Here is a 25,226-nt window from a genome sequence, read left to right on the forward strand (position 1 = left end):
TAATATCTTGACAAATAAAAGTATTAGACCCTAGAAATGCACTTGTCTTCTTGTGTGTATTTAAGGCTATGTTATTATCACCAGGATTTGCAAAACAAAAAAACATTGTGTAGACTAAATATGATATCCTCAAACAGATTGCTAACGAGCTATGACAATCATTCAGAAGTAATTAGTCACTGTCTTTATGGAGGTATATAGGGCACTGCAGTTTTCAATCTTTTTAGCCAATCAAAAGTTAGGGTTTCTAGTAGTAGACTCTCTAGCATGTGGGAATATAAACATTTAAAAAAATGGCTAAAATGTCTGATCACTTCTTGTTTAAAATCATACTTTCATTTTGTGTTTCGAAATTTATTTCATTCTATCCCTTACAATCGATGAGAAGGCATTCCTAAAAACCATGTTTCTGAATTGTACCAAATTGTAAGAAGAAATAGCTGTATCTGATCTATTTAAATCTGATGGCTCAGGACACCTGGGTGGCTCAGTGGTTGAGCGTGTGTCTTTGGTTCAGGGCATGATCCCAGGGTTCTGGAATAAAGTCCCACATCAGGCTCCCTGTGAGGAGCCTGCTTCTCCCTCTGCCTATGTCTCTGCCTCTCTGTATCTCATGAATAAATAAAATCTTTAAAATAAATAAATAAGTAAATCTGGTGGCTCATTTAGGAAAAAGTATGACCATGGTAAAAAACAAATGTATAGCACATGCAAAACCCAAAGAGTCCTAAATTGCTTGCATGTCATGCTTATAACTAGAACTGCAAAACTGCATGGGAGATATTAGTACTGTTCTGTATTTGAATGAGATGACCTACTTAATAAAACACTTCCAGGAAGTGAAAGCAAAGGTCAGCAGACAGAAAATCCTTTAATGACAAGCTTCCCAAAAAGTCAATGCTTAATTTGGGAGATGAAAATCATTACCACTGTTGAAGGGAAAACTGCTTTTATGCCATGCTTTAATGATTTTACAAGAGCTGGAAATTCAGGCTGTGCTTACTAAGGGGGTTGGGCTGGTTCAGTTTATCTCTTACTTAAGGCAAGGTGTCCTGATTACAAGAGAAATCTTTTGGTTTCCCCCTCTCAGCATGTGCTTGCTTTTGAAGTGGAAAGCCAGAGACCTGGGTGGTGGTACTCTGAGTTGTCTGCCACACTCACTAAGTCCACATCACAGGCTTCTTCAGGCCTCATTATAGGGGGAGGTTGGTGGGGTGGGTGGAGGGGTTGAGCAGTAGGGAGTGGCTTAAAGGATGGGCTGGAACTGGATGTGGATTATTTCCGTCCCCCCCCTTCTTGGTGTTTTAAATTTTTAGAGATGTGTCTATGGTGTTTATGCAGTTTATTTTTTTGTGTTTCAAAAATATTACAAAATGCATTCCGAAGAACATTGGAATATAACATGGATCCTCTGACTTGGACTGGGTGGGTGGTGCCCTCCCCATTGTGAACCATTTTGGGATGACCCGGCAATTATGGACATTGTGCCAGTTGTAAGTGTGTTTTTTTAACTTTCTATACAAATTAACGGAGAAATAAAGAAAAAGAACACATTCAATTCTTTTCTGAAACCAATTAACAGCTCTGCAGACAGACTGTCTCACAGAATTAGAGAAATTAGGTCAGAGTCAATCATGGCTAACCTTGGAAAGCTTGTTGGAAAGTTATAAAGAAGATGAACAATGTCTATGATTTTAGGACCCGCATATCTGTTGTGTCTAATGCTTAGTCAGTCCTGTAATATGGACTCTCAGTCTAAAGGTGAGGGAAGTAAGATCTCAAGAGCCCTTTCCCAAGGCCACTCACCTATTGAAGGAAGATAGGAATTTCTGTCTGCCTTTATTTATTTATTTTTAAAAAGATTTTATTTATTTATTCATGAGAGACAGACAGAGAGAGAGACAGAGACAGAAGCATGCAGGAATTGATCCCAGGTCTCCAGGATCACGCCCTGGACTGAAGGTGGTGCTAAACCACTGAGCGACCCGGCTGCCCTGTCGGCCTGGCTTTAAACTGGAACCATTTTGAGGAGCCTGGCTGGCCCTGTCATTAGAGTATGCAACTCTTTTTTTTTTTAATTTTTATTTATTTATGATAGTCACAGAGAGAGAGAGAGGCAGAGACACAGGCAGAGGGAGAAGCAGGCTCCATGCACCGGGAGCCCAACGTGGGATTCGATCCCGGGACTCTAGGATCGCGCCCTGGGCCAAAGGCAGGCGCCACACCGCTGGCCACCCAGGGATCCCTGAGTATGCAACTCTTGATCTCAGGATCATGAGTTCTACCCCCACATTGATAGTAGTGTTTATCTAAAAAAGGAGAAGAAAGGTTGACCCATTTTACCATGCTTATCTCCAAATGATCTATGCTAACATAATGATAGCAATGTAGCAAACTGCTAATCTTTCTCCTAGAGAGTATTTCTAACACTTCAGATGTTCATATACCACTGTCATAATTCTTACCATAAGCTCAGGGTGTGATTAACTTAATATTTTGCTATATTTGCATTTAAATCACGTATTTTTTTCTTTACTTTTTTGCTGCTTTTTATTATACACTACATTAATACACTGCATAACCTTCTAGAAGGGGTAGGTGAGCATTACTAAGTTATTTTTCACTAATTAGGAAAATGGTCTCTTATTCCATATTCTCCAAACCCTTAACATATAGTAACAACTCCGGAGACATGCCTATCTCTTTCCATCAAATTCCACTGATATGAAAAATGGGTAACACTCTTCCTCACCCCCATTAGCGAACCTGTAGATGTGATGTGTGCAGTGGCCATGTTGGGGATGAGCAAGCACACCGCCCTGATACCGATCCCCAGGCAGAAACTCTAACCACATGGCAAAGCAGTTGCCAAGCAAATCACTTACTTCTTTTTTCCCCTAGATTTATTTATTTATTTATTTATTTATTTATTTATTTATTTATTTGAGATACAGAGAGAGGCAGAGACACAGGCAGAGGGAGAAGCAGGCTCCATGCAGGGAGCCCAACATGGGACTCGATCCCGGGTCTCCAGGGTCATGCCCTGGGCCTAAGGCGGCACTAAACTGCTGAGCCACCAGGGCTGCCCCAAATCACTTACTTCTTAAACTTCAGTTTGTTTAGAAAGAAAATTTTACGTAATTACTATAAATGGAAAACTACTGTCATTTACCATAAACAGAAGAGAAACATAAATATAATAAAAACATAATAATATTAAATTCTAGCTAGACACTGTTACCTGGGAAACCTCTGAGCCTGAAACATACTCTGTTAAGAAGGAGGATTAGCATCTTGATAACCAACTGAGACATTCTCTCTGGAACAGATGGAAGGGAATGAAAAGATAGCTTTCTCAATTCCAAGGAATTCATTGTTATTTAATGTAGTGTCTCCCTGCTTCCTAAAATCCTTCACCCCATCTAGCACCATTGGGTTCTCCCCATGTTGTGTACATCGACATGGAAAATACTATCACAGGCACACTATCTGCTTCTTCACCTCTGTGCCTTCAAAGACCCTCCTCACTGTAACCTAGAATTCTGTCCTTTACCTATAACTTGCCCACCTGGAGATTGCCTATATATCCTTCAAGACTCAGGTTATTATTATTATTATTATTATTTTTTCAGGTTAAATGACTTCTGTAAAAAAACTTTTCTCCAACTGGGCTAGGAAGAGTGAAGCACAGCCCTTCCTCTTCTAAGATATTCATTCTGTTTGTGTCTAACAGGGCCCCTTATTATATTACATGTAGTAAGCCATTTGCTTACATGTATACATATGTGAACCCATACATGTGTACCATGGGGGAGTATCTTGCTCTTTGTTGAAGCCTGGTATAGGCTGGTGTGGGAGTGACTCCTAACACAGGCAGATTGCCTATGGAGCATACTTCCTTTCTTGGCTCTACCTATGTCTGGCCTGGGCCTGGTAGGTTCCCATATATTCCACTGTTCCCATATATCCGGCATATCCTATTGTCAAGGCCATTGTTACACTCACCTTGTCCACAAATGTTTTCTCATTTCAAGCTTCTCCTCAGGATTCTTCCCCCTTGCACTTGCTGTCATACCAACATGAAGGTTTGACCTGAGGGCTGGTTTGTTTGGGAGTTTTTGTTATTATTCTTACTGTGATATGTCAATCAGTGGATGGACGGGTTATTTATCAGATGGAGAACAAAGATCTCACCCTTTGCATTCCTAGACCCTATTATTTGGTATTTCACAAAGCCAAGTCCCTACCTAAGTAGAAGGTTAAGGTCATTAATTAGATGAAGGTGTGGAAGTTTGGGGAAATTAGACGATGAAACATTTCTGAACAGCATTATTCAAATAGTGGCGTGGTGGTGGTGGTGGTGGTGATTACGGGGACACATCCTGAGCCTAAACAAGCCCTCAGATGAGTATGGGCAGGTGCACTGAGGCTTTCATAAGAGTATATGGTTACAGTTCTTTTCTTTTGGTCTGATGCGAATAGCCAGGGTCTGGTTCAGATATAGATGTCTGAGCTTGTGGGAAATGAGTGAGACGTGCAGGCAATATTTTCTTGAGTACTGGAGCCCCATCAGCCTGCTCTGTGACTCAGGTGACCAAATGGGACACTGAGTGAGGAAGGGAGAATTTGCTCTACTTCTGGGCAGACTATAGACTTGGCTATAGCCCAGTGAGGCCTACAGAGAATTGAGTGCCCTATGAACCCCAGGGAATGCTGCTCTTAGGGAACATTGTTCTTTTTTTTCTTTTTAAAAAAGATTTTATTCATTTATTTGAGAGAGAGAGAAAGACCACATTGAGGTTGGGTAAGGGGAGAAGCAGACTCCCGGCTGAGCAGAGAGCTCAACTCAGGGCTTGATCCAAGGACACATGAGATCATGACTTGAACAGACACTTACCTGACTGAGCCACCCAGGTGCCCCAGCTGCTTTTAGGGGTTAATACTACTGGTATTGATATTATTCATGGGTGCCAGCAGCAAATGTTAAAAGATGACAGTTTGTGGAACAGATTTCTCTCTCTCCATTGGGGAGCTCCTCCATTCCCATGGCTTCAAACACCACCTATTTGCTGACAATTCCCAAATATTTATCCTCAGTGCACTTCAGCCTTGTATGTACAATTGCCTATATGACATCTCCATCTGGATGTCTTGTGAATGTTGCAAACTGAAGAAGAGAACTCACAAGCTCTGTCCTCAAACCTGCTACTCCTGGGGTCTATCAATCAGCACAAAAGCTCAAACCAGAAACATCGCCATCGCCTCGGTACCTCCCTCTCTTTCTCTCTCACATGCCCTTTGCAATCTCTTAACAGGAGCAGTTGATTCTACTTCAAACATCCTCCATCTTCATTCACCAGCAACCCTGCTGTGTCATCCTTTCTTACTTGGACCATTGCAACAGCACTTGGATTTGTGCTCCCACATTCACTCTCATTACTCTACGATCCAAGTTCCTCATGGCAGTCAGAATTTTCTTCTTTAAGTGAAAATTTTGTTCACCCCAGTGCAGGGTACGTGATTGTTCTTGCTTGCTATTTTAGCCTCAGTGCCAAACACAAATAAGGCACATAGTAGGTGATACGTTTATAGAACTGGCTGAGGGAATGTGGAGGTTAGGAAGTTTTTTTTTTTTTTTTTTTTTTAAGTATTTTATTTATTTATTCATTAGAGACACAGAAAGAGAGGCAGAGATGCAGGCAGAGGGAGGAGAAGCAGGTTCCAGGCAAGGAGACCCATGTGGGACTCCATCCCGGAACTCTGGGATCAGGCCCTGAGCTGAAGGCAGATGCTCAATCACTGAGCCACCCAGGCGTCCCAGGTTGGGAAGTTCAGGAATGTGGAGGTTGGGAAGTTCAGGGGCTGGGATCCTGTTATGCAGGTGAGGGCAAGAGATGGTGAAGATGGGGTTATTTTTAGTTGACAGAGGCTGCTAAGATCTAGGGGGGAAATGTGCCATTTATTTTATGGATGTTGAAGTAGAGATTAAGAGGTTTGCCTGAGGTTCACCCAGCTCTCTTGGATCAGTGCTGGGGTTGGATTTTGCCTGTTTGAGTCCAGGTTCAGTGCTCTTTCCAGTGTGTACTGTGAGTCTTAGCAGGGATGTAGAAAGGGGCAATACGACTACCAAGGAGAAAAGTGTCCTGTAGGCTGAGTCCAGAGGGCAGGTTAATGCCTGAAGACCAACTTGTCAATGATAGAGAAACCACCCTGATAAAAGACTAAGTGACAGAGGAGTCTACTGGTTTGAGCTCTTGTCCCTCAATTTATACCACCCTGTGCTAGCCTCGTGGACTTGAATATCTTCTATGTATTCCACATATGAGGAGTCAGAAAATACAGGATGGTTAATTAACAGACAAGAATTGGGGATGATCTGTGCTGATGCTGCTTTGCTCTATTGAATAGAAAGACTTCTTTCTGATCAAGAGATATCATCTATGAACTGACCTGAAATGTCTTGCTTATTTAACAGTGAATCTGCTTAAAATAAGGAGAGTGGCCTTTGGGGCCAGGGATATGTACAAATATATATATACATACATATATATATATGTATGTATATATATATATGAATTAGAATCTTAAAAATATAGTATCATCTTCCAACAAAATTAATCTAATATTTTTTACTATTTCTATATTTTTGTTATCTGAAATTATAATCATGTTATTATTGATGTCCTCATATAAATATGGACAAAAAATGTTGACCTGGATGGGACTGAATGCCAAGCTTAAAAGAGCTCTGCTTGGTCATCTTATTTAATGGAATTCCTTAATTCCTTCAATTATTGAACAATTTCTCTCATACATACTGTATGTAGAACATATTTATAAGTGATAAAAATGTAAAAATGAACTAGGTGCCCTCTCTGTGAAGCTTATTAGTCTCGATGAGTAGAAGGAGCTGGTACTCAAATGTTTATAAAGTGATCCAAGAACCACACACTGCAGTCACAGCAGGTATATCTGCATCAAGACCTGCTCTGATTAATCTGCTTAAAATGAGAAGCATTGTCTTTGAGGACCAGGGGGACATGTACAGTAGCTATATTGTAATTAAGGATTAAAACCAAAATATTATTGGAGGTTGTTTGAAAGTTTCTCTTCAATGGCTTAAGAAAAGGTTTCTAGTTCAAACAGGGTCACTGGATTTTTATTTCTTGCTGGGTTACTTAATGAATAGTAGGGTTGTTAAATATTTGGATGTAATTTGAACATTAGAACATTTGCTCTTTTTTTTTTAAAGATTTGATTAAAAAAAAAAAAAGATTTGATTTATTTATTCATGAGAATACACAAAGATGAGAGAGAGAGAGGTAGAGACACAGGCAGAGGGAGAAGCAGGCTCCATGCAGGGAGCCCAACGTGGGACTTGATCCCAGGTCTCCAGGATCATGCCCTGGGCTGAAGGCAGCGCTAAACCACTGAGCCAACTGGGCTGCCCAGAACATTTGCTCTTTATTTTGGCTCTCATACCTGCTCTGAATAACAATATAACAATTAAGGACTCCCTTCATACCCCCAAAAAAATCTACGTTGAGATTTGAAATGTTATGTAAAAGTTTTGAGTGGCTGATGCAGGCTCTAGGAGAAATAATATAATTTTCAGTACAGCTTGGTTTAAGAACTGTTCAGAGGCTTTAGCTCCTTAAAGTGAGTTGGTTTTATCCTGAGAGTATACCAAAGTTATCTATTTCTTAAAGCCTCTTTTAAAAAAGTCATGAAACACTTGATAGTTCAAATGACATCTCGGGGAAATTAAAGACATTTGGCCCATGTCCTTGTGCTTGGGTAGGAAAAAAAGCTTTTATCCTTCAGAACCAAGAGGAAAAGATTATCTGGTAGAGTGTAAGATAGAGGGCAGAGACTGCACCCTGCTCCTGGAATTCGTGTGATTATATATAGGTAACACTGGTAGTTAAATTGCTATAATAACATGAAGCTAACCTTAATATTTCTATTGACTATGATATTAAAAGGTGAACCATTTTATCAGGGTAATAATAACAGTCTCCTCTATTTGCAGGGAGAAATTACAAAGAAAAAAAGGAGCTATTTATTTACTTAAAAAAGCCTCCAGTAGTTTTCTCCATGTCTTTGTCCATTCAGGCTGCTATAACAAAATCTCATAGACTGAGTGACTTATAAACCACAGAAATTTTTTCTCACAGTTCTGGAGGCTGAAAGTCTGAGATCGAGGGGTTGGCAGGTTCAATGCCTGGTGAGAGCCCCCTTCCTGGTTGCAGATTGCTGACTTCTCAGTTCCATCCTCATGCGGCAGAAGGAGACAAGGGAACTAACTCTTTAGGGTCTCATTTTCAAGGGCATGAATCCCATTCATGAGGGCTCCATCCTCATGACCTAATCACATCCCAAAGACCCCCTCCTAATATCATCACACTGGGGCATAGGAAGTCAACATATGAATTTGGTGGCGGGGGGGGGGGGGACAGAAACATTCAGTCTGCAGCACTCCATAACCTGCAAGATGCCTGGGAATTGTAACTGATGGCTTGCATGAAGACGAATGGCTTTCTAGTCATTAGCATTCACTCTCTTATTCTTCTCCTCCCCAAAACTTGTCTTCTCTGTCTGAGCAAATGGCACCACCACCATCCATCTATCATTCAGGCAGAGACCTAGGAGTCATCTTTGGCATTTTCGGCTCCCTCAGTCAATACCTAATTTATTGCCAAGTCCTTTCAATTCTATCCCTAAACATCCTTCGAATCAATCTGTCGTCTTCTCTCTCATCATCTTAGCCCAGAGGCCATCATGACCTCTTGTCTGAAATGCTGTAACAGCCTTCTTCTTGGTCTTCCTCTAACCACTGCTGTCCTGTCTAAGCAGTTCTTCCAACTACAGTCAGAGAGGTCTCCTGGAGACACAAACCTGACAGGAAATTCCCCAGCCCCACGCTTACAGTCTTTCATTGGCTTCTACTTGCTTGTAGGATAAAGACAAAGTTGCCCAACATGGAGGGACTGATGTGGTCTGGCCCTGATCCTCTCCTGCTGCATGCTTATCTTGCCTCCCTTTGCTCTCTGCACCCCATCTACAGTATCCTTCTTCTACTTCTCCCTGTTCCCCTGCCACTCCCAGCCAGGGTCTTTGTTCCAATTGTGCCCTTCACTGTCCTCCCTTAGTTAGTATTTACTCTTCTTTCAGATCTTAACTCAATCTTAAGTCCCTTAGGGCAATCTTTTCTGACTTTCCCACCTTGGTCCTGGGGGGCTGTTTGATCCCCCGTATGTCCTGGATGACTAGCAAAGTCCCTGTTAGATGGAAGGCACTGTGAATATAAGCCTGTGGAATTGGTTCATGGGATGGGGTCATGGTCAGTAGTGGCGAAGGGATTAGGAGGATGATAAATGTTATCCTGACACAGAAGTGCTTGAAGGAATCTTGGATGTTAGCTTTTGAGAGGAAGAAATTTAAGACATAGTTGGTTTTTGTATGTATTTGTTTCTTATGTGTTTCACTAGACCCATAGGATTAATTTGTAGAAGAAAGTGGAGGTGCATTTGAGATGTTCCAGAGGAAACAGCCAAACTAATGGAAAAATTTTTCAGAGAAAGGTTGTGATACAATCCTAAGGATGAACTTTCTAAAAAATGAAAGGTAGAGGAATGGGCCACCTTTTGCAGAAGGCATCTCCTTGGGGGATATTGTAGTGATGCTTTCTACATCAGGAAAGAAAAGATTAAGTATCTTATCAGATCTCTTCCAGTCCCAAGATTCTAGTGCAACGAGCAATAGAAAGGTGGACAATTCAGATACCTAAGGAACAAAGAGAGGGTACAGGTATATCAGTTAAAATTCACTTGTTTTATTTGGTTAATGGTAAATACTCCACAATCTGTGCATGTTTCTCTGGAATCTGAGGCCAAAGAAGACAGAATCAAATGTCTTTGGAAATTCAGGTAGCATGTAATCCTCTTTCAAAGAAAGGAACTATGACTACACCTAGAAAAACACCTCTGGTGAAAAGCTTATGCACCAGAGACTAGATTTTCTGAACCTGAGTGACCAATGAAGTGCTTGTACCCATCGTTTTATGGGTTTTAAAACCCCTTCCAGCATAAGGATAAATAACTAAGTATACTTTGAAGTTGCTGATGAATAGGAGCACTGAGAGATTTCAGGTTATTGTGTTGCATTTTAACCACTGTTTTGTTTTGTTTTGTTTTGTTTTCCTTTTCCTTAATATCAAGCCCCTTTTATCTTCCACTCCCTTTTCCTGAATTTAAGACTGACAAGTTCATGCTTATTATGGTCCCTTCTAAGGGTGTTCCCTCCTTTGTGTCCATATTATCATAGGTCATCTATCACTTTTATAAAATGTTAGACATGTCTGCGAGATACCTGGACCCTGTGTTGACTTTTGAGCTATTTCTAATCCTGTTATCTGTTCCCACACTTTCCTAATCTACTGTAAAGATGCCCCTGAAACACAGGACCCAGTAAATGGATAAACACCAAACCTTTGTCTTTGAAATATGCACATTAACTCAAAGTAAAACCCTTTTCTGTGCACTACAATGTAGCTTTTTATGCACATTCCTAGATTTGCCATCCTATTCTACTTCTCAGTTTGTCTGCAACATTTTATTTGCTAACTTTTGTTCAGAATGGAAGACGACGTATTTTCTCACCTCGTACGACAGTTCCATGCTTTAACAGAAAAAGAAATGAACTTCCCACGTATGTTGTACTGTTTGTAATTTGCTGTGAAGAGAGCATAAAAAAAATGCTAGAATTAGTTATTTCCTGCTCATCCTAAAGGCAGCATATTAGTAAGGCTATTTGAAGATGTTCAACTTTGATTATGTACTCAAGAATAAGGAATTTTACATTATTATTAAGTGCCTAATATGTGCCAGGAACTTGGCAAGTTTCTTTACATACATTGTCATTTAATATTCATAGTAACTTTACAAAATCAATGGTATTATCCCTTAACCTTATGGATGAGAGAACTGAGGTTTAAGGAAGTGAGATAACTTGGAACATACTCATAAGTGAGAGCAGTTAAAAGATTTTAGCTCCCGGTTTGCTTGTCTGTCTGACGCTAGATCCTGATTCACTACCTCATAGTGAGATACTTCCCCCAGATAGGTCCCTTTCTCCTCTTCCTTCCCTCACTCTTCCCTCTCTTCCTTCTTTCTTTGATATTAGATTTTATTTCATTTACTGAGGATATAGAGGTTAAAAATAAAACCATTGTAACTATTCTGCAGGGAAGACAACTTAAATCCTCTTAGGTAGAGATCCATGTTTTTGAGAGGTATTAAAAAACAAAATTCAACTGAGTAAATTTTAAAGACTTTGTTGGCTTTATTCATTAATTCATGAATTGGGCAATATCCCATCTAGCAGATAAAAGCTCTGCAGAGCTGTACAAAATTAAAAAGCAGAGGAACTTATGCTGGTAAAAAGTGGATTGGTTGTGACAAGATCATCTTGGTTTAGGGGACAGTAGGGGTCTATCAGGCATATTACCTACCTCATAAGTGCTGACCAGATGATTCCAGATTGGCTGATTTAAGATTCTATTCCTGGGAGATGCTGAAAGTGTAATTAAGTTGGCTATTAAGTCTCAGTTTGATGGGAAGCCTCGGTGGCTCAGTGGTTTAGCGTTGCCTTCAGCCCAGGGCGTGATCCTGGAAACCTGGGATTGAGTCTCACATCAGGCATCCTGCATGGAGCCTGCTTCTCCCTTTGCCTCTCTCTGTCTCTCTCTGTGTCTCTCATGGATAAATAAACAAAATATTAAAAAAAAAAAAAGGTTTCAGTTTGGTGACATGGGCTTAGCATAAGTGATCCCATTTGGGTACTGTTGTCTCTTTCTTAATGATTCCCCACCTTCGACAAGACTTTCAACCTAACTAGAGATGTGATCCAAACAAAAGGCATTAGTGCCACTCCTACTTACTTTTCTGAGGTTCTTGCAATTTTTGCTCATCTTCTTTGTGGTATTTACAGTTCGTGGTATCTTTCTGCTGAATCCCTGTGGTATTCACAGGTCATGACTTCAGGTTCACATTTCTAAGTTGGCAATTCTCTTTGTTCCTTTTCTGATGTTCAAGTCTTAGGGAAATCATTTGCTTGTTGGCTAGTGGCTGGGAACAGGCACTAAAAGCTTTGGAGGGAATACAGTACACCAAGAAGGCCACTGTGATTATTATAAGCAGGAGAATTCTCAATGTCTGGAATTCACTTTGGAGCCATGTTTCCCCAAGACTCAAACCAATCAAAATCACATAAGCTGAAGAAAGACCCTATTGAAGGAGTTTCTTTCTTTCTCTCTCTTTCTTTCTTTCTTTCTTTCTTTCTTTCTTTCTTTCTTTCTTTCTTTCTTTCTTTCTTTCTTTCTTTCTTTCTTTCTCTTTCTTCTCTTTCTTTCTTTTGAAGATTTTATTTATTCATTCATGAGAGACACACAGAGAGAGGCAGAGACACAGGCAGAGGGAGAAGCAGGCTCCATGCAGGGAGCCCGACGTGGGACTCAATCCTGGGACCTGGGATCAGGCCCAGAGCCGAAGGCAGACACTCAACCACTGGGCCACCTAGATGTCCTGAAGGAGTCACTTTCTTAAACCAAGTGGCTTCTTCAGTGATCTTATGTAGCTGAGTTCCATCTTCCCCTGAAATGTTAATCTGAGTGTTCCAGCTGGTGTTTGCCACAGACATATACTTGCTCAGCTAAAATATAATCAAAGGCTATTCTATTATCAAGAACTACCTCGGTCAGAGAGTCTAAGAATTTTTTGTTGGACAGCTATTGCTTTAGCAAGAGATTCTGCAATATCTCCAAGAATTAAGGAGAGGTTCCTGATCATAGTCTCATTGGCACTTATTCCTAGCCAGGGGAACAGTGATCTACCAAAGGAAGCTGACTTTGAATCATGAATGCTTCCTAGTCATTTCCATTTGAGTCTGTGACCCATGACTGGAAAAGTGACAGTCATGGAGGCCCATAAAATTTAAAGGTCTGTAGGCCACACAGGCAATCTTACTCTGGTTACCCCTTTCTTTGTAGAGATCCTGGATGCAAGTTCCCAAGTTTGGGATTGTTAACCAGAGACAGGGAAATGGACATGACAGAGAGGGGGCTGAGTTTGTTCCATAGAAACTGAGGTATTGGAAATTAGGGAGAAATTTACGATGGGCAAAAGGTGGACAAAAGAATCACAAAGAACTCCCTGGTGTAAAAAATAGGAAAAGGATGGTCAGAGAGGGAGGGAGGAATGGAAGGAAATGTTTTTGATCCTCTTGATCCCATGTCTTGTAAAGAAGCAGGTTAATTAGGAGATGTGGTTCCCAAAGTTCAAATCCCTGAAGTTTGACTGCCATCTGGCTAGTGAGGAGGACCTGATATACTTCCTTCCAAGGAGATTCAAGGATAGTCTTTGTTCTTAGTAATTCTGATTCAGAAAAATGGGAGAAAATTGAAAAAATCAGTTTGGAGAATCATAGCTTGATATTTGAGGAAACTAGAAGAATTCAGGATCCAGTCCAGTTTGTAGGTATATGATAAAACTTTAAAGACAATTAACAGGATTAGGGTCTAATACCCCAGAGGTACAAGCATAATTTTTCTCTCTGCAATCACCCTCATTAAAAAAAATTATTCATTTGAGGGAGAGTGTGGGAAGGAAGGGCAGAGGAAGAGGGAGAGAGAGAATCTCAAGTAGACTTCCCACTGAGCAAAAGTCCAATGAGAGGCTCGATCCCACAATCCCAAGATCACAACCTAAGCTGAAATCAAGAGTTGGACACTCAACCAACTGAGCCACCCAGGTGCTCCTGCAATCACTCTCATTTTTTTACAAAAATGACCATAATAAGACTAATCTGTTTACACTAAATTTGGTCTGATTATTTACGTAAATGCAGCAGGAATAGCAATGGATTGTATATGCTCTTTTAAAGCATGTTCTGTTGGAATTTCACATAAGAACTCTCCAATTAAACTTTTAAAACCTCTTGAGGCCAAGAAGCCAAACCACAGATCCTCCATCAGGTGTTACTGGCAGTATCTATAGTTTGGGTGAATTCTTCTCTCCTCAAGGTCCCCAAAATATCCTCAGGTTCCTGGACCTGCCAGGACCTTCCCTACTCATCTGGTAAAGCTGAATTGTTCCTAGAGTTATATTTCTAGTTTTCCAAAATTTGCCAAGACAAGGATAGTTGCTTTTAATTCCTCAAAGAACTAGGTTGTAGCCTAAATGTAGCCAAATGATATCAATGGCTGAACCATTCATCCAACTACATTATCTTCAGTTTGCTCCTTTATATCAGGGAGATCTTCAACTTAGATGAAAATCAAAAAGATTCTTACGTTCTGGATTTAGAGCCTTGTTTTGGAATGCTTTAATACATCCTTTCACAAAGACTTCAGAAAGTTTATTTCCCTTTGGGTACATTTAGCTTAGAAAAGGCATTTAAAAAGTTCTATCAGACTCTGAATATCAGCTTCCAATTTGGCCAATTTCTGACCACAGAGAAACTGAAAAAAATCCTTTCAGATATCTTCTCAGTTTTCAGCTGGGGCAAAGAGTTAATATTCCTGAGATTATCAAACAACCCCTTTGTGTATGCAAGAGGCATCCTCAAAGAAGATACAGAAGATATTATCCTGGCAAGGTCCAAAGCCACTCCCAAAGACAGCCAAAAGAAAGAAAGACTTAGATCATTTCTCTGAGGGCTGGCAGCAGTTTGGTAGGACCCTAGCCACGAATGGACTTTAACCCACATTTCTGTCTAGCCATATCTTTTTTTTCTTTTTTTTAAGATTTTATTTATTCATGAGAGACACAGAGAAAGAGAGAGAGAGGCAGAGACACAGACAGAGGGAGAAGCAGGCCCCATCAGGGAGCCCCATGTGGGACTCGATCCGGGACTGCAGGATCACGCCCTGGGCGGAAGGCAGGTGCTAAACCGCTGAGCCACCTAGGGATCCCCTGTCTAGCCATATCTAACCACAAATACAGTATAACCCACATTCCTGTTTGACTGTATTTTGGGGTCCTTGACCTGACAGTTACCAAGTGAAGCTCTCAGGACACAAAACAAGACAAAGAAGGAGATAAGGGCTGTCCCTGAGAGAGATGAGATTAATAAACAATGAATATGGATTTGGAAAGGAAGGGATAACATGAAACTTTATTTTCATCCTTCCAGCAGGCATTATAGACAGAGATTTGGGAAAGCTGACCCTGGTAAAAATTCTCACCCTTTGCTGGTTTCTGCCAACTTTTACCAGGATCCCATTTGTAGGTTCCAGTGTTTACCAGAATTTGGTAAGGTTTTCCATCAGTTTTTAGTTTCCCTTGGCTGTTTAAGAGGAACTTGTAAATTATAAACTGTAAACTATAAATTATAGCAGTTTACCAGAAAATCCCTCAGAGTCCTGTCAACCCTGGAAGAGCTGATATGGGGGTCCACCTTCAAAGGTAGATATGGGGGCATCTGTAAGACCACTGCTTTGGTAGACTTTTGTTAACAGTCTTATAGTCTCTTCAGAGTGCAAAGACAATTCAGACAGATGATTACTAGAAAGAATACTCAAATAAAGGAGGATGGATGGAGCAATAGGAGTTATGTCAGTCTTAAAGTCTTTTGTTTTGGGTGTCTCTTATATTTTTAATTTTACATTAGCCTTTTGCAACATATCTTTCAATGAAGCTACTTTGGAATTTTGAAGCATTTTGGAGGCTTCTGCATGCCAATTAAAATAGGTATTCAATTCTGTTTATTTGATTTAGGAACGCTTGTTTTCAAGTACACTTCTTAAATGAACAATCTCATCTAATTGGTGTAGTTCTCAGAATGGCCATTATAATTCTAGGTTGTTTTTAGTAAGACTTTGCTATTTTTGTAGATATCTACAGTTTCCAGGACCACAGTTCTTAGGCATAAAATAAGCAGGTGTGCTAGAAGATGGCACACTGAATTCTTTGGGAATTAAGGATCTATTTCTTTCTTTCTTTTTAAAAAGATTTTATTTATTTATTCATGAGACACACAGAGAGAGAGAGAGAGAGAGAGAGAGGCGGAGACATAGGCAGAGGGAGAAGCAGGCTCCCTGCAGGGACTGCAATGTGGGACTCAATCCCAGATCCCAGGATCACACCCCGAGCCGAAGGTAGATGCTCAACTGCTGAGCATCCAGGCATCCCAAGCCACCCAGGCATTCCAAGATCTATCTCTTTATCTACACTTTGGGTCTCTGGGAACCAAATTAATACTTAAGAGAAATGTGATGCTAGGTTGGGGAAGGTATGGTGTTTTAAGTTGTACTTTATTACACAGAAATTTTCTTAAAGTTGGCAGGGGACCTAGTGTCAGTCTAACTCTTCCATGACCAATTTATCCTAATTCAGGAGTCTCAGAGTTAAGTGGTGAGCATTCAAAAAGCTTTTAAGTGCTTGACTCATGCCTACCAACTTTGTGGCTTTTGGCTTTTGATATTGTCTTTAGCAATAGCCTTTACCTACACAAAACAATCACATTAACACACCAAAGTAACAAAAGAGATGTTACTGTGGACTGGCCAATAAAAGGCCTTGTGTGTACCCCCAGCAATTCCCAAAACAGAACTGGGGACTGGGGAAAAGATGGAACCAGCATACCCCAACAAATGGGACTGTGGACTGGGATTCAAATCAAATGAGGAACTGTGGACAAACAAAGGGCTGAAGACTTGAGTTCTAAGTAGAATATTCTTCCAGCTTAAACTGACCTGCTAAGCCCTGGACTGGGAATTGTGGACTGAACCAAGAAGAGCTAAGAACTGACATTCTATTAGAGCTTTCTGTCTGTCTAAACGGACTTGCTGATCTAGAATAGAAAGCCAATTAGATATGGAGTTCAATACAAAGACAGCAGGAGTTCACTGGGGAGCCTGGGTGGATCAGTTGGTTGAGCATCCTAAATTGGGCTCTGCACCCAGCAGGGAGTCTGCTTGTCCCTCTCTCTCCCCCTCCGTCCCCTCCTCCTTACTGCTCATGCTCTCTCTCAAATAAATAAATATAATCTTAAAAAAACAAAAAACAAAGACAGCAGAGATCAGAATGGAGAAGAATTTTTCCACAGCCTTCAGAAATGGTGAGAAAGAGTACTTGAAGGGTTTGTGGATACCAGTGCCCGTGTTTCTTGCTGTTCCAGAAATCCATCAGAAATTTCCTTTGGGTCCCACTGCTGCCAACAAATTTGTTAAAAAGCTAAATTCAACTGAGTAAATTTTAAAGACCTTACTGGCTTTATTCAACAATTCACAAATTGGGCATCATCCTAACTAGATCTGAGAAGATATATAAAATGAAAGGCTTTTACAGGAACAAGGGAAAGAGATAAGGAAGTTGTATTAGTAAAAAAGCAGATTGGTTGTAGCAAGTTTATCTTCCTTCAGGGGATGGCAGGGGTCTATCAGGCAGACTACTTCACTAGTGCTGACCAAGTGATTCCAGATGACTAAGATGCCATTCCTGGGAGATGCTAAAACTGTAATTAAATTGGGTAGTATGTCTCAGTTTGGTGGCATGGGACTTAGCATAAATGACTCCATTTTGGGCCTGCTGTCCCTTTTTTAACAGAGGCTTGAAAGTCATTCAATTTGGGGGAACTTCTAAGAAAAATAATATAAAATTATAAGTATTAAATTAGAGACAAGTTGACTATTAGAATAGAATAAGAAATCACAACAAATTACAAATTTGGGTGCTAAATTTGAGATCACAAAATCTGGAAAAATAAGTGTTTTGAACAACTAACTAGTGTACCCTAAGATGTTTTGTTCCTACATTTTTGGGTTTCAGATTCTTTAACAATCAATCCACATTCTTTAAGGAGATAATAAAAAAATCTGGATACTCTAACATAGTTAATTTATATATATATATATATATATATATATATATATATATATATATATATATATATTTTTTTTTATAACAGTATATGAAAGTTCCATAGTCTAGCTTCTGGCTATCTCCACCCACATACTTCAGGTGCTAGGCACCAGTGGATGCATTTATATATATAAAGATTTAGGCCTTGTAATTTATTTATTTATTTATTTAAAAGATTTTATTTATTTATTCATGAGAGACACACACACACACAGAGAGAGAGAGAGAGAGAGAGAGAGAGAGAGACATAGGCAGAGGGAGAAGCAAGCTCCATGCAGGGAGCCTGATGTGAGACTAGATCCTGGGACTCCAGGATCACACCCTGGGCCGAAGGCAGGTGCTAAACCACTGAGCCACCCAGGGATCCCAGGCCTTGTAATTTAGAATAGTAGGGAATGAAATATTCATGGATGTCTTTTCCCTACCAGGACAGCCAGCAATAACTTAATTGCACACAAATAGGACTACAAACCATATTTGTGTACCTCACTAAATCCAAATGAAATCTAAACATATCTCCATCTCAACTTCTTGTAAGCCAGATCCAAAATTTTGCCCTTGGGTGCTCCAATGCTACTTGATAGGAAAAGTGTGAAGGGGGAAAGGTCAGCAAAAAGAGTAACTCTGAAATTAATTGCAGCAAAAATATCCTTTGTAAATTTTATCAAACCATAAGACTATGAGAACATTGCTAGAGTCTCTTCAAGGACTTTCAAAGGGGCCTCTGTAAGTGAATGGCCCTGAAACTTAAGTTGCCTTGGTTTCTGAGAAAATCCAGCTCTAGAGGAATGGTATAACACAAAAATGGTATTTATACCATACCTAATACACAAGAGTCCATGCTATAGGGTGGCTTCAAAAGTAATGTTGTATGTGGTCCTATTCTGAAGAGCTTGAGGTCCCAACTCCACCAAATTAAGATAGAGGACGTTCTGTGATAGAGGATGTTCTTTCAGTGTATTTTGCTCTGTAGTAGATAGCACTATGAAGATGGAGATGTTCTAATACTGCTAAATCTCAAAGGTCCCCTACCCATACCCCCATTTATATTTGCAAAGGACTTGTTACTTGTAATGGAATAATTTCCAAATACAACAGACCTTAAAATTCCTATATTGGTGTAATCAATATTAAACACACCATTTACTATCCTTCCAAGCAGGGCAGTTAACACACATAGAGCAAAAGCATGTTATTGCTGTTAAAGACTACACAGTAGAAAGATTATAGCACTAAAGAAAGTCTTTAAGAATTCATTAAGATGTAATCAAGCTATTACAAACTCATCTGTTATTTGCAATTATAACGTAGTTACTGTAACTTATCTCTGGATAAAATCACCTCTATGTTGGATTTCTTTGCTATATTTTGCTCCTTGGTGATGTATTCAAATGCCCAGTTTTCTCATGTATATCCTCCTCTTTTTTTTTTTTTAAAGATTAATTTATTTATTTTGGGAGAGAGAGAGAGAGAGAGAGAAAGAGAGTGTGAGCAGGGAGATGGGCAGAGGGAGAGAGAGAATCTCAAGCAGACTGTATGCTCAGTGCAGAACCCAACACAGGGCTCGATCTCACAACCCTGAGATCATGATCTGAGCTGAAATCAAGAGTTGGACACTTAATGGGGGACTGCACCACCCAGGTGTCCCTATCTGCTTAGTAGAAACTCCTGACTCATCTTACTTTTCTTCCTTTCTTCTACAATTAACTGCCTTTAATAAGCAGTCCTTATAATTGTGTCCTATACCATTATCCCTATTATAATATTTACCTCTAAACTAGGCTATAGCCTGTAAGTACATCTCAAGATAAATAAAGAATATAACAGAAGTATTTTGGTCTATAGGAATGCATAGTTTGTAATCAAAGTGTTTACACTTATTGAATAGTGTAAAATCCTATTTCATTAGTCTTAAATATGATCCTTTTGCTCTATCCCCAACATACAATTTCTATATAATGTACTTTAGAAGAAATGTTATAGCCTCAGAAATGTTATACAGCTTCTTAAAAATATGTTTTGTTTTTAAAGGCTGAGACTATTTCTCTAAGGAATACACTGTTTCAATAGAATGGCATTTTCTATTTAATGAAGCTTCCCCCCATTCTTTGATCTAACAAGGCTGCTAAAGCTTGATATACCTGGTCAAAGACGCATTGTTCCAAAGGTCCTGACCTGAAATAAGAAAACAAAGACTGACTTAGAGCTGCAAACAAAACTATAGCTCCATTGTCCGTGCAATGCCCCTCTAATTTTTGTTTTCCTCCATACCAAACTGTGGCTATGCTAACGTGAAGCTCAGGGTTATGTAAGAGGGGAAAAATGTGATCTCTTTATGGTCTTGATGTCATTTCCCCTGGTCACGTAAAATAACTCGTTTTAGGCCAACAGGTATCTACTCAAAGAAAATCAAAGTCCTATAACTTTAAGAACATTATTTTAAGAATTTAATTCATTTTTTGAGAAATGCTGGAAAAGGTTTAAAATACTGATATACACCCTGACACTATTTTTCAGAGTTGAGGACTACTGGACTACTGATCAAAATATTTTTAGATGAAAGTTTTAAGTTTCCTGTAGATCAGTGCTCAAATTTTAGCACTTCAATCACCCGAAGGACTAGTTAAAATGATAGAATGCAGGGCCCTACCCCCAGAGTTGCTAATTCAGTAGGTCTGCCGTTGTGCCACAGAATTTGTACTTCTAAAAAGTTCCTGGGTGGTACTTTTGAGAACCATCAATGCAATCGATGTAGATCACTTGGTGATGCATATTTTCAAAAATCAAAGCTGACAGGGTTTGTACCTTCTCAAGCATGTATGCCATTTGGAAGATGGAGAGCCATTGCCAAAGTCAGGGGGATAGTCATGATGATTTAAAGCTTCATAGATTCTTAACTGGCCATTTTCACTATAGCTGCCCTATGCCTAGTAGCATTATATAATCCTTAGTAATGCAAGAAGTCCTTGAACAGCGTCTTGCTCTAAGTGTTGTGAGATCATTGAGTGAGATGGTCAAGAAACAATTCTTGAGACATTTTATGGTACAACTTAGTTTATTTAAGTAGCACAGGGACAGGAAGAGCTGCACTTTTGCTGTATGAAGCTGGTGGTTTTATGCTCAGTGCTCATGGGGGAGGGGATGTGCAGGAGTATTAGATTATGAATGTTTTCTTCAAATTTCTACTCATCGAACTACTTTCGCAAGATTTCTCTGGTGCTTATCATTCAGCATGGTATTAACTATCAGTGAGATGTACAGGCAGTCATGAGACCCTTTAAATATGTAGTAAATAGTACATATTTGATCCTTATCGAAATTATGCAGGCTATAAGTCAGCTTTCTGGGCTAAAGGTGAACATTTTCCTGCTTCTATTCCTCATCATAAAAGTAATCAAAAATATGTTTTTATCTTTTTAATTCCTTCCTTCATAGCTGTTTACTGATTGAAGTGATGCAGCAACTGAGAATTGTAATTCCTTTTTTTTTTTTTTAAGATTTTATTTATTTATTTATGAGAGACACAGAGAAATAGAGAGAGAGAGAGGCAGAAACATAGGCAGAGGGAGAAGCAGGCTCCATGCATGGAGCCTAATGTGGGACTCGATCTCTGGGACCCCAGGATCACGCCCTGGGCCAAAGGCAGGTAGGTGCTAAACCGCTGAGTCACACAGGGATTCCCGATAATTGTAATTCTTGATTTAAATAATGGAATGTAGAAAAGGTGTAATTGTATGTCCTTCATACTATCCAAAACCATTATGAAATCTTAACACTTGAAACAAAATCTCTCAATTCCTTGCCCCTAGTCTGGTTTATATATAAATATAAGATCAGAAGAAAGAAAACTTTACCACTTCGAATGATAAAATCACTATTCCTATACTGTTCAGTGGCTTTTAGATCCTTACATGTGTTTAATATGTATTCTGTTGATTTTTCAATAAAGCATATTAATGAACATATCTCAATTACCTATTGAATAATCTCTCTAAATGCCTGACTGTAATTATTTACTCTTAGGATTACACTTCCATTTTAGCAGTAATTTCAACTCTGAAAAGATAAACCCAAGGGATTCTAAAATAGTTTCTGCTTGGAGCATGATTTCCCCAGTGTCCGAAGGTTAAATAAGAACAAGTGAATAGATGAGACAATGGCCAAGAATGTCATAAAATCAAGTCCTTATTAATTAATACATTCTTGAATGCCATCAAATGAGCTATAGGGCAGATATTCTAGGCTTAAGAGTTAATGCCCATCAAGGTATCAGAGTGCCTTGAGTTGAGTTGAAAGATGCAAGAATTTAACAAAACAAAATGACAATTTGTAAAAGGTAATTCAATAAACAGGGCAGCTTCTCACATATTCTCTAATGGGTCACTGAGATAGCTTTAAGGAAATGGGAGCCAAGAGGATATTGGATTCCCAGCTTTGACGCTGAATAGTGAGAAATTCTTGTTCAGAGTTTCACCTGTGTGAGTTGCGGCCTTGTCAGCTATAAAAAGCAATTAGGAAGATCTACTCTGCTTACCTCACAAGGTTGTGAGGATTAAATTTAATTATGTACATGGAAGTGTATTGTCAAGTGAAAAGCCCTAAACAAATGTGTTTTGTTGGCTGTTCAGTGAAAATTGATTCGAATTTCTTTAAAAGTAATACAAATTCTTTAATCAAGTATGCAATCTTTATCTTTCCAAGTGCTTTTTCAGAGTCAAAATGAGCAATTTAATCATTTAAATTAGGGAAGAATATATTTAGTTTCTTCCCTAATGTCATAGCTTTTTAACTGCCCTAAGTTAGAAAATAGAAACAAGTTGATGTGCAAGCTTCAAAATAATAAATATTTTTGTCAAGTTTGTTGGAAAAAAAATGACTTTGCTAAACTTAATTTTATTTTAGCAATTTCACAGTAGAATCTATCACTAAGTAGTCATTACTTGAGTAATTAAACAAGAAAAAATAATTAAACTAGAAAAAATCTGGTCTGGGACATACAACTATGTAAGAAAATAAAAATTCTAAAATCGAACTAGTTTTCAAGAATAATGTGCAGAATAACATAATTTAAAAAAACTCCTGATTAGTAATTAAGTACAATTTTTCAAAGGAGTTTCTGAAATTAATAGCCAATTTTTTACTCTCTATGCTAATATGGAAATCACCTAATTTAAAAAACAGACAATATTCCCTTGTTCAGTTTCTCTGACATCTTATTCTGTAACTTCCCATTGATTAACATTGCCTTTAATATTTAGAGTACATTATTTAACATTTTATAATTTGCATTGTCATAGTATTTTGAATTCTCTCATCTTGTATAGGAGCAGCCAAATCATCAACCAACTAATACATTAACCTATTTATCTAAAGCAAACTATTTTTTCTCATTTAAACTTTATCAATTAGGATGCTCCCAGCTATAAGCAACAGAAAATATAATTTGTTTAGTATTTCATATTAAAGGAAGTCCTGAAAAAAATAAAAAAAAAATAAAGGAAGTCCTGTGGTAGGACAGGACTTGGTTGTGTATTAAATTGTGTATTAAAGGACTTGTGTCCTTTATAGCTGTATTTTATATTTATTTTATATATAAATATATTTTAATTTATTTAATAATAATATATATATATTTATATTTATTTATAGCTGTATTTATAATTGTGTATTAAAGGACTTGACTTCCTCTGATCACTACTTTGCCATCCCTGGTGTTGGCTTTTCTGAGGAAGAGGGGTTGGTGGAGTAATAAGGTGGCTGCAGCACTTCCAAACACTTAAAATTATGGGGAAGACTTGTTAAACCACAGATTGCTGAGTCCAACCACCCATAATTTCTGACTCAGTAGGTCTGAGTGGGTTCTGAGAATTTACATTGCTAATGAGTTCCCAAGTGATACTGATGCTGCTGGTAGTGGGGGCCATACTTTGAGAAACACTAATATAGACTAATGATCCTGGAGGGGAATGGATGTTTGAGGATCACTGGTAACAATCATTACAAGATGTACTTTATCGTTTGGAATATAACAGAGAGTTCCTTTTGCTCTCCTCATAGGGCCCGATGCCATTTCTAGTTTGTCAGCTTCTTGTTCAATAATCTAGAGAGGGACACTGTTCGCTTTGAATACTAATATTCCTATGATTGAGGTAGTAGTTTCTTAGAAAATAGTTATGCATTCAATTGTTTGAACTAGGGACTGCTTGGGCCAGTTCAAGCCTCTAATTTGCACTTCAACTTATTTGTTCCTGGCCTGTAGAAAGCTTTTTTTCTCTCTTTCCAAAATTCTCATTTTCTTAATCCTCCCAATATAGAATATTTGGCAATATTATTTTTATTTTTTGGGGGCAATATTATTTTTAATATCTTCTGAAATAGGGCTATATAAACATTGCCTTTTATAACCAAGGAGGTTCCCTGAAGGTGTATATATACACACACATAATATATGCATATATTATATATATATATAAAATGCTAATCTAATTTTCCATCTGATCGTTATTTGTAGTGATGGATTCTTTAACCTGAAGATTTAACAATTTGCTTGTGTTGCAAGAACTCCTTCCTGCCAATCTGTAATTCTCCTTCTCTATCATCTATCTTGCAAAACCATCTTGCCAAATTGCAATTCTCCTTTCTGTTAGCTATTTTGTAAACTTGTCTCTTTGCTGTGAGTTCCCGATTTTGTGTAGTACGCTCGATAGGAATAGGGTCTTTGTGCATGACTGTCCAGGGCTAAGCTTCTGAATCCTCATAAAACCTTGAGCAATTTCTGTGCCGTTGATCTCTCTCTTTAATTTATTATCATAATGGCATTTTTGTGCCCTTTTTCTCATTTATTCTCACAATGGAAAGCACAGTGGAGAGAGATGATTTCTGCAGGAGGCCTGAAAGGACTTGGGACAAGTTCAGGCAAAGATGAAAGCTTTGCAAAAAAATATGACTTCTAGAAAATGGTGGGCTAGAAAACTTTTAAGTGTGAAATGTACCATTTTGGTAGTCTTTGGTACTCCTCAAAGCTCTCTCAAACCCCAGTGTGCAACACAGTCAACAGAGATTGAAAATGTTTCTGATGTGAAATTGAGGAAGGATTTGAATGGGAGGAGGCTAAGCTATTACTGCAAACACAGCAAGGGGCCGGTATATATAATGTGGAATCTGTCTGATAGTTTCAACTAATTTACGACACCAACCTATCTGCAAAACTCCCAAAATTAGGAGAAGATGCGGCCAGTGGCAACTTAATGTAGTTGGCTATTCTTTTTTTTTTTTTAAACTTTTTAAAAAATTTTTTTTTATTTA

The 25,226-nt window shown here is 38.8% G+C and overlaps 1 protein-coding gene across 1 annotated transcript in view; it reads right to left on the bottom strand.

Moving 5' to 3' along the window:
• Window positions 1-25,226, bottom strand: part of LOC119877453 (collagen alpha-1(I) chain-like) — a 59,247-nt gene that overhangs the window by 28,369 nt on the left and 5,652 nt on the right. Inside the window, exons 3-5 of the mRNA XM_038571347.1 lie at window positions 11,513-11,574; window positions 10,662-10,734; window positions 9,645-9,689 (exon numbers count right to left, since the gene is read on the bottom strand). Coding sequence (XP_038427275.1) covers window positions 9,645-9,689; window positions 10,662-10,734; window positions 11,513-11,574 — 180 coding nt within the window. The remainder of the gene's footprint in view (window positions 1-9,644; window positions 9,690-10,661; window positions 10,735-11,512; window positions 11,575-25,226) is intronic.

The sequence above is a fragment of the Canis lupus genome, chromosome 23 (genome assembly GCF_011100685.1).
Source record: "Canis lupus familiaris isolate Mischka breed German Shepherd chromosome 23, alternate assembly UU_Cfam_GSD_1.0, whole genome shotgun sequence".
In the NCBI taxonomy this organism is placed as follows: Eukaryota; Metazoa; Chordata; class Mammalia; order Carnivora; family Canidae; genus Canis; species Canis lupus.